Source organism: Contarinia nasturtii, unplaced genomic scaffold, assembly GCF_009176525.2.
Source record: "Contarinia nasturtii isolate CC-2019 unplaced genomic scaffold, AAFC_CNas_1.1 Cnas_scaffold_1699, whole genome shotgun sequence".
Taxonomy (NCBI): Eukaryota; Metazoa; Arthropoda; class Insecta; order Diptera; family Cecidomyiidae; genus Contarinia; species Contarinia nasturtii.
The window spans coordinates 1,078,552-1,087,183 of NW_022199032.1; the positions used below are offsets into that span (position 1 = coordinate 1,078,552).

General features: G+C 30.4%; 1 protein-coding gene across 1 annotated transcript; it reads right to left on the bottom strand.

The window, feature by feature from the left end:
* Positions 1–3,418: 3,418 nt before the first annotated feature.
* LOC116346848 (troponin C) lies at positions 3,419–5,854 on the bottom strand. The gene is made up of 6 exons (XM_031777097.1): positions 5,797–5,854; positions 5,600–5,645; positions 5,317–5,347; positions 4,009–4,152; positions 3,686–3,937; positions 3,419–3,616 (listed from the first exon to the last, which is right to left on the bottom strand). The coding sequence occupies exons 2-6, from the start codon at positions 5,609–5,611 to the stop codon at positions 3,588–3,590; spliced, it is 468 nt and encodes a 155-aa protein (XP_031632957.1). The 5' UTR covers positions 5,612–5,645; positions 5,797–5,854; the 3' UTR covers positions 3,419–3,587.
* Between the last annotated feature and the right edge of the window lie 2,778 nt (positions 5,855–8,632).

Genomic DNA, 8,632 nt, shown 5'->3' on the forward strand with positions numbered 1-8,632 from the left:
TGTAGATCGGCCACGTATTTCGAATGGCGAGCAACCAAACACGTTTACGAATAAGGAGTACTTTGTCACATAAAATTTAAATGGAAAATCATCAATATCGCAGCTTAGTGCGTTATTCATGATTGATACACAAACATTTTTGGAGAAAAAAAAGACCCACGAGGAGTCAGTTCGGTCACAACTTATTTTTGCTTTTGTATGAATTGAATTGCCCTACGATAACAACATACAAACAAAATTATAGAGTGTTACAAAGTATATTCAGCATGCGGGCTAAAATATTAGGAATAGAAGATCGAGAATGAATTTGAATAAAAACAGTGAAAAAAACCATGCCAATGCACTTTATGACGAATCTATACGAGTAAAAATAGAGTACCGATGAGTATGAAAAGTCAGGCAGTCATCAATCAAATTAAACGTGGGTGTTACAACCGAGACGAGGCAAACGTACGAAAAAAAAGAGAATTGAAATGAAAAATACGCATTTTTAAAAAGACATTGATGCAATAAACATGTGTCTTTCATGTCAAAATATCGATGTCAGACATCTCTTATAGATTCTTTCGTTCTTTTTCTCTGTCCTTCCATTTTAATTTCCAATGCAATTCGCGTCTACTTATCAATCTGCACGGTTTACATTTTGGATTCGTTTGTCTTGACTTTTCTCAATGCAAATGAAAATATCTATTCGATACAATATATTGTCTGTTATAAATGTCCTCTTTTCTCAGCTATTGTATTCCATAAAATGATTCAAATGTGTACAGTGTGCCATATTTATTTCAAAAATCAACTTGTATAAATACAATGTGCCGATAACATGTTTATTCATTTAAATACGAAACTATCGAAAGATGCAAACATACAGTTACTACAATACGATTGAGACGTTTGAATCTAATGAATCATTTCGCTGGAAATTGATATTCAGGGATTAGATATTAGAACTCTTTTTTTTAGCAAAACCACCGATGGATATTGAAAATGCCTGTTTATACATCTCTTTACATTGTGTACTGAGTTTGCATCTATTCATTTGACGAAGCTTCCATTTTATCCAAGCTCAAGATTTTTTCATTTGATTCGAAATAAGAATATGTCTGTCAGAAATTATAGCGCTGAGCAGATGGCACAATAATGTTCTCATTACCCAAATTTTAAACATTGGTGTCCACAGATTTGCGTAAAAAACAGTACGAATTAATTATTTCACAATATAGTTTTCACTTTTTTCGTAAATATTTCGATAATTTACAACATACAACAATTTAAAATTAACTACTATTTTTTGAATGTTTGAATTTTTAGTTTTAACAGCTTTTTTTCATTCACCCTCTTGTAAAGATTCTTGAAATCAGATGAAAGTGCATTTATTTCAACATTAATTGTAAAATTAATGACAGGAGATGAACATTTGTCTTTAGTTGATTTTTTTTATTTTGAAAAATGTGTAAAATGGTTTTCAATTCCAAGTGCTTCATTCACAAAAATTATTCTACATGTCCCCAAAACCTAGTAGTATACAATGCAGGTAAATTTATAAGTTTTTGGCAAATACCAGCCAAACTGATACGTATCCGTGTCTAAGGTTCGACAAATGGATCTGTTTGGTGTGACAGATGTTTTCATTTATGCCAGCGAGTATGGATAAAAAATTGCAATTTTTATTATTTTTAAATATCTGTCGCATTATACCGGTCCATCTGTAGATCTACAAATACGAATATATATCCGTACGGTTTGAGTGAATGAGTCCGCGAATACGGATTCATCAACAGATGAATGGATACATATGGGTTTAGCTATTTCTATGGTACAAAGCAAATTCATGCAAATAACATATCTTTTTATATCCGCTAACATTTTATTGGCATCCCCCATGCTAATGATGAAATTCGATTGAAAACACAAAAGATCTTTTTAGGAAATCAAAAGACACAAAACGTTTTCCAAACGTACGTGATCTCATTTTTGCAAAAATATTTCATTTGTTTTGTACAAATTAATTTTAGATAATATTATTGTGTATGTGTGTGTGTGCGTGTGCAATTTATATTCTTTTAACACAAGCATACAAACATTATAAATCTAGTTTGATATAAAAGATGCAAAAATTAGTAAGTGAAATTCTATATATATGCTCAATGTTTTGAAGGTCAAATTCTCTCGATTGGAGCTTATCCTGTTCTTGAATGTTGCTGAACCAAAAAATCTAAATAAATAGTGAATAAAGTGTAAAAAAAAGTTCGTCTATTCAATGGATATTTTTAATTAATCGAATAGAAATGTGTTCGAAGGATTTCAAAAAAAATTATGATCACTCTGTATAAATAAAAAGAAAATGAATGTCCAATGAAAATGAATAACACACACCCAACAGTGATCCGAAACCAAATGATTAATTCTATTTCCACATGAATTGCTTTTACTGTAATATACGTATATATTTATTGTGTCGTTTTAACATGAGAAAATATAGTTAAATTATTGTTGATATGCATAATATTTGTTCCAGATTATTCTATATACTGAGAGATGATAGTTGAAGATATTTTACCATCATTTAAAAGAATCTGAAAATCATTTGACAACAAAATGTAAAACCGTTTCATTGTCCAAGCCCCAGAACATAACCAAATGACAAATTTTCATTTAAAAAAAATGTGACAATCGCAATACATACAATATATGCCGATAGTATAATAACAAATTCCTCTCTTTTTAACTCCCTATCTTGATATAAAATTATGAATGACACTGCTTCATGGACATTGCAATCGATTTGTTTTCATTTTCATAGGTCAATGAAATTATTGTATGTAGGATTTTACTTTGAAATTATTTGATATTGTATACAAAATCAATGATTCTGTGTGTTCGCATTGCGCAAACTGAATTCGAGCTTACTTGTTAATATTTCGTTTGTTTTGTTTCAAATTTGAAGAAGAAGAAGAAGAAATGCGCAAATAATCTTGTAAGTGTTGTTTAGACTTATGCATTTAGTATGTAAGTGAGAGAAAAACAAAAAATGAGTGCAAAAAAAAACCTGAAACGCGGTAATATTTGACATTTTCGGTCTGACAATTTGATGTACACAAGCTAGAATGGTAGGACATTGATCGAATTTGTATAATGTAAATAATAATAATTTAGAAGCAAACAAATCATGTTTTAGATGTGAAGGTTTCCCTCCACAAACAGACAAATAAAAGTTCTTACCTCAGCCGACCAACTCAAAAAAAAAATCAACAAAAAGAAGAGAAAAAACCCTGCATGTAGGATCTTATGCATTTGTACCGTTTAAGCAAATCAATTATATATTTTCTATGTGTAAACCAAATAAAGTCTATTTTGGCGTTCAGATTTCCTTTTTTTTACTATTTTAGCCAATGTGTACAAAAAAAGACACAATTTCAATTCATTTTCTTCGTGATGGTAAGTAATTAATTTTATTTTTATTTCAAAACATCATTTTTTTATTATTATTAAAAAGTTCCGGATGAATATCGGTTTGAGAGTTATATTTATGTGATTTGAGATGGTGCAAAAATGGTATATAAATGCTTTCAAAAAATATATTGTGCTTATTCTCCGGTCATCATTTCCATGAATTCTGCAAAAAAAAAAATGGTAAAAAAAGATAAAGTGGAACGGAAAAAAATGATAATACCAATAAACTTACCATCAAAGTCGACGGTGCCTGAGCCATCTGAGTCGATTTCTTCAATCATACCGTCCAATTCATGGTCTGTCAATTGATCGTCCAATTCACGCAAGATTTCCTTCAAGCATGTGGTTGGAATGAAACCGTTACCGTCTTTGTCATACAAACGGAAAGCTTCTTTCAATTCCTTTTGCATTGCTTCAGCATCTTCTTCGACGATGAATTTGGCAGCGAGCTGAACGAATTCAACAAATTCCAAACGGCCCGATTCTAATGACGCGACAAATCGATCGAATTAAAATTGAGAATGAAAATATTTTCAACGCTTAAACAGTACTTACTGTCTTCATCGACTTCTTCGATAAGTTCTTCCAAGATTTTCTTGTCGAATGGTTGTCCCATAAGACGCAAGATGTCTGAAACCAATTCAGTTGAAATACTTCCAGTTTTTTGGGAGTCGAAGCTGTTGAATGCCTTTTGAAGAACTACAAAACGAAAGAAAAAATATATATAAATAATTATTTTCAAAGCGATCAAACAAAAAATCAAAAAATATGGACACAAGTCATGTAAAATGAGTGAGTTATTGGCGCAATGCCCAAACTGTAAGAATCGTAGCATGTAATAACGAAACCTATTTCAGATCGCATTTGTTGATTGTATTCATGCCATACTGTCTACCTAATCGACCATACAAAACATTGTTTATTTTCCTTTGCAATCTATCTAAATTACTTATGTCCCGTCGTTTACTGTTGTTTTTTTATTGCAAATTCACCGATTTTCAGTTAATTTGTTTCAACACGAACTGCATACAACTATTTTTGTTGGGGGCAATAATCTCTCATCCTCATTAAACTGTCATATGTTGAATGTTTATAGTAATTAGTATTTTGAGGATTTGGCAATTTTTTTATTGTTATTTTTGGCAATTCACAGAAGTGTCAGCCACTTCAGATCATTGAGATCAATATTTCAACAAAAAAAAACAGAGAAAAGAAATACATTCAGTTTGGAAAACATGAACAAAATGAACGAAGGAAATTATTTTGCATGATACACGAAGTGATTTAATTTTTCTACGAAATATGTTTCTTTGAAGAGTTGCAAAAAAAGCGTCGTCATTGAAAATTGGAATGGTCTGTATTTTCATCACTAGGTATTTCTGTGCCACTCCTAAAAATAATCGTTCAAGAGCGAAACGATCGCGAAATGTTTGGCTGTTTTTCTTTCTTGGCTTATCATACATTGGTGGTGTTTTTTGGTTCATAAATGTGGGCAGAATAGCTATAGATATGCTTGGAAATTTTGTTTATACTGCATACACAACATTGAGCTCTCATTACATACACATCTATGCTGATATAGATGAGAAAATTGCAGTGCATGCGTTTACACAAAATATAATTTAATTCGATGTTGTTCCAAAAATAACCGACATGATCACGTTTACCGAATGATATAAATATGAATCACTATGATTTTTTAGCATTCGAATATGCAATACAAAGTATGTATCCCAGGCGAAAATCTATGAGAATAGTACACATTTTCCAGTTTTATTGCGATTCATTTACACATAAATTTATACGTATTCGTACTGTTTGAACATGGTTTTCGTTTCAATTCAGTTAAATTCCAACACTCACCGGCAATCTGTTCTGGTGTCAAGTCTTCATCCTTTGATCAATATGAAAATTGAGAAAGAAATAAAGACAAATTAGATTCTGGTATGTAAACATGATTTGAATTCGGTTAAACTTGTTTATTCAACAAAAATGATGTCGATGTTATTTTGATACAAATAGTTCACACTTGTTCTTTAGATTTACAATTTAGTCACAATTTTGGTAACATTCCAAAGTCAAGATATGACAAAAAACCAGATATGACACACATTTTTCACAGTAACGCCATTTATTTTATACTTACAATTTGATCCATTTTGATTTAGTTGATTTTTTCTTGAGTGTACGTACTGAAATACAAGATTTTTTAATGAAAAAAGAAAAAAAAACTCGTGAAAAAAGAGAATTGATTTTTTTTTTTCGAACGAAGGGAAAATTAATTTCTCTTTTATTCAAATTTCCAGTCGATGAAGCGCAAAAAAAGTCGAATGAAAAATTTACCGAATTGTTCTGACCACTATTTCGGGCAGCGATCTTCGCTCAACTGACTGATTTTGTCGTAGCGTTAACGATCACATAACGTTCATTTAGTGAGTTGTTTTTGTTATTGCTACTGCTAGATTTTCTCCTTGCGTCGTCATCATTTTTAGTGTGCGGCGTGAAATAAAAAACACCAAAAATTATAGCTGTTTTCCACATGATCTATGAAATGCTTAAAATTTCTATATTTTTCCTTCTTCACATTGTATTTCTCCGTTTGACTCGCGAACGATGTACAAGCGTTTCATAATGCAAACAGCTATAATGTTTTGAAATACGCGCACGAAATTCATGCTGTTGCGATTAATTTTTTCTCTGTCCTACTCGATCGTTTATGGATTTTTGTCGGATGTTAATGTGTTGCGCATTTCGACCAAAAATAAAATCCAGAATCAGAGCACCTCATCGTATGCTTCACTATGGAACTCACATCGGACAGATCTTGAGTATACCGCTCTCACATGAGTCTCTCTGTCTTTTTCTTTCTTTTTTGCTCGTTCAAACGATTCACTTTCTAGCAAGTTGGCTTATTTTGATATTTATATAGATTTTATAGTCGTTTGGCCCTCCTTCATTTTATTTTTCTCGAAACACAATTGGCCAAATCAAACGAATCGGATCGATCTATAGATAACATTGAATGGAAAATTTGTTTTCTACTGTCAGATCAAAAAAAAAAAAAACAACAACATAAAAACACAGTTTTTGAATTGAAATTGAAATAAAACTTGTTTGTCCACTGAACGTTTATTCGTTGATTTTTCGTCATTTATATACATTTAGTAATAGTTAATATTAATCCTACTAACCACTATCAATTGATAAGCAATACAGAAATCAAAGACTCTATTTAGTTAATCGTGGTTCCTGTTTCACTTATTCATTAATTGGTTGTCAATAAAATCAGTATAATGCTAAAATGTCAATGTTTCTTTAAAATCATTTTTTAAACAGATTTTTGTTTTTGTAATTTTAAAATTTTCTTAGTTAAATAAACCATTCAAAACATTGTTGTGGACAACAATTCGTTTGATATTGAATTAATATTATTTCATGTAAATCTCTTTTTTTGTTTGTTAAATTTTTTGGTTTTTAGAATACATCTGTTTCATACTTCATTAAAACGCCAAGAGCAAAATAGAAAAAGAAAACAAGAGAAGTAAATTATTTGTTTACCATATACTAAAATGTATAATAAAATTATTTTTTTCTTTGTTTTTTTTTTTGTTTAAATGAATAAATATATAGTTTTATCGAGAACAACGAAGATTTTATCATTCACTTTGTATTTCAATAAGTTACAACGAAAAAGAGGACAGACACATGAGGATTGTCAAGCAAATTTTTTATGTTTACGTTTTTTTTTCTCCATACTATGCGTCATAGCATTTCATAAAATTTTTTTGTTTCGCTTTAAATTAATTTTACAAAAATGTTGGTGATTGTGACCTAATGTTAAAAATCATTTTAATTTACGTTTTTTGAATTTGTTCCTGTGAAAGTGCTACTTTAACGGCTCGATTTTGGCTTTAAAAGATGCTAATGGCACAAAAGCAGGTTGAACATTAACATTTTTTTTATATTCATTAGAAACTAAGGGGCCCATTGGTCATTGCTTATTGCCGATTTGGTGAATCTGGCATTTTTTTTAAATTAAAATTAAAACGAAAGCTTTAACAGATTAAATAGTATATGTTTATACAATTGCAATTAACCTTCGTTTCTTCACTATAAGGCCAATTTAAGTGTCAGTTGATTTAATAAATGATGACCAAGATTTGATCGATACATGCTTATTATATCTATTTGGTGGTTAGTTATATCCGAAAGCAAAAAAAAAAAATGTTTTGAAAATTATACATTATTTTGAGATATTTTTAGGCAACTGAATCAGAACAAGGAGCTAACGTTAGACGCTGAAACGGAGTGAAAACAATTGAAGTGATTTTTTATAGCGATTTCAGCAATATTATTGTTTTCACTCCATTTCAACGCCTGAGGCTAGTTCCCTGAGCTGAATCAGCTGTCTGAAAATATCTCAATATAGTGTCTGCTGTTTTCGGTAAAAGTTAACAGTTTCAATTTTTCTCTGACTAGCCTGAAGATACTATTCAAACCGATCACTTTTTTTATTCTTTTCTAAGCGCCAAAGTTTGTGTCTTATAAATTATTGCTTGTAGACTCTTAGATTGCATAATTTTTGTTATTTTTTTATTCAAAGTCGGTTTGGTCTCTCAATCTTTAGCATAGTTTTTTTTATGTGAGGTGTGATAAATGTTTATAGAGGATATCTCAATGTGATCGATAAAATGTATAAAGAAACACTTCACAAAAAAAGAAACGATTTTACTTCTTGAATTTTGTTGTTATGTTAGTTTTAATTTTGGACCAAAAGAAGGGTGCTAGAAAACTATAATATTACATTCAGTTGCGTCGCAGGGTTTTTTTAAATTTTAAACGTTCATTATTTATTTATATATTCGTAATTTTAGAACAAAAATCAATAAATATTCATTTGTGACAATGAAACGATGGCAAAAAATGAAAATGAATTGATCGACCCAATTGTCGTAAACCATTTTGAAATATGGTTATGGTCCTGGTGTCACACGGCAACAATCATCTTAATTTTATTGCATTCATGCGAACATTAAAAAAATACACTGAAACTACACTGAAATGGTACATTAATTAATTCTACCGTGAACATATGGGCAATGTATTTGCATTAACAGTTGTTTTTTTTTGTTTCAACAATATATACATAGTGAATCAAAGGGAACGTAGTTTTGTGCTT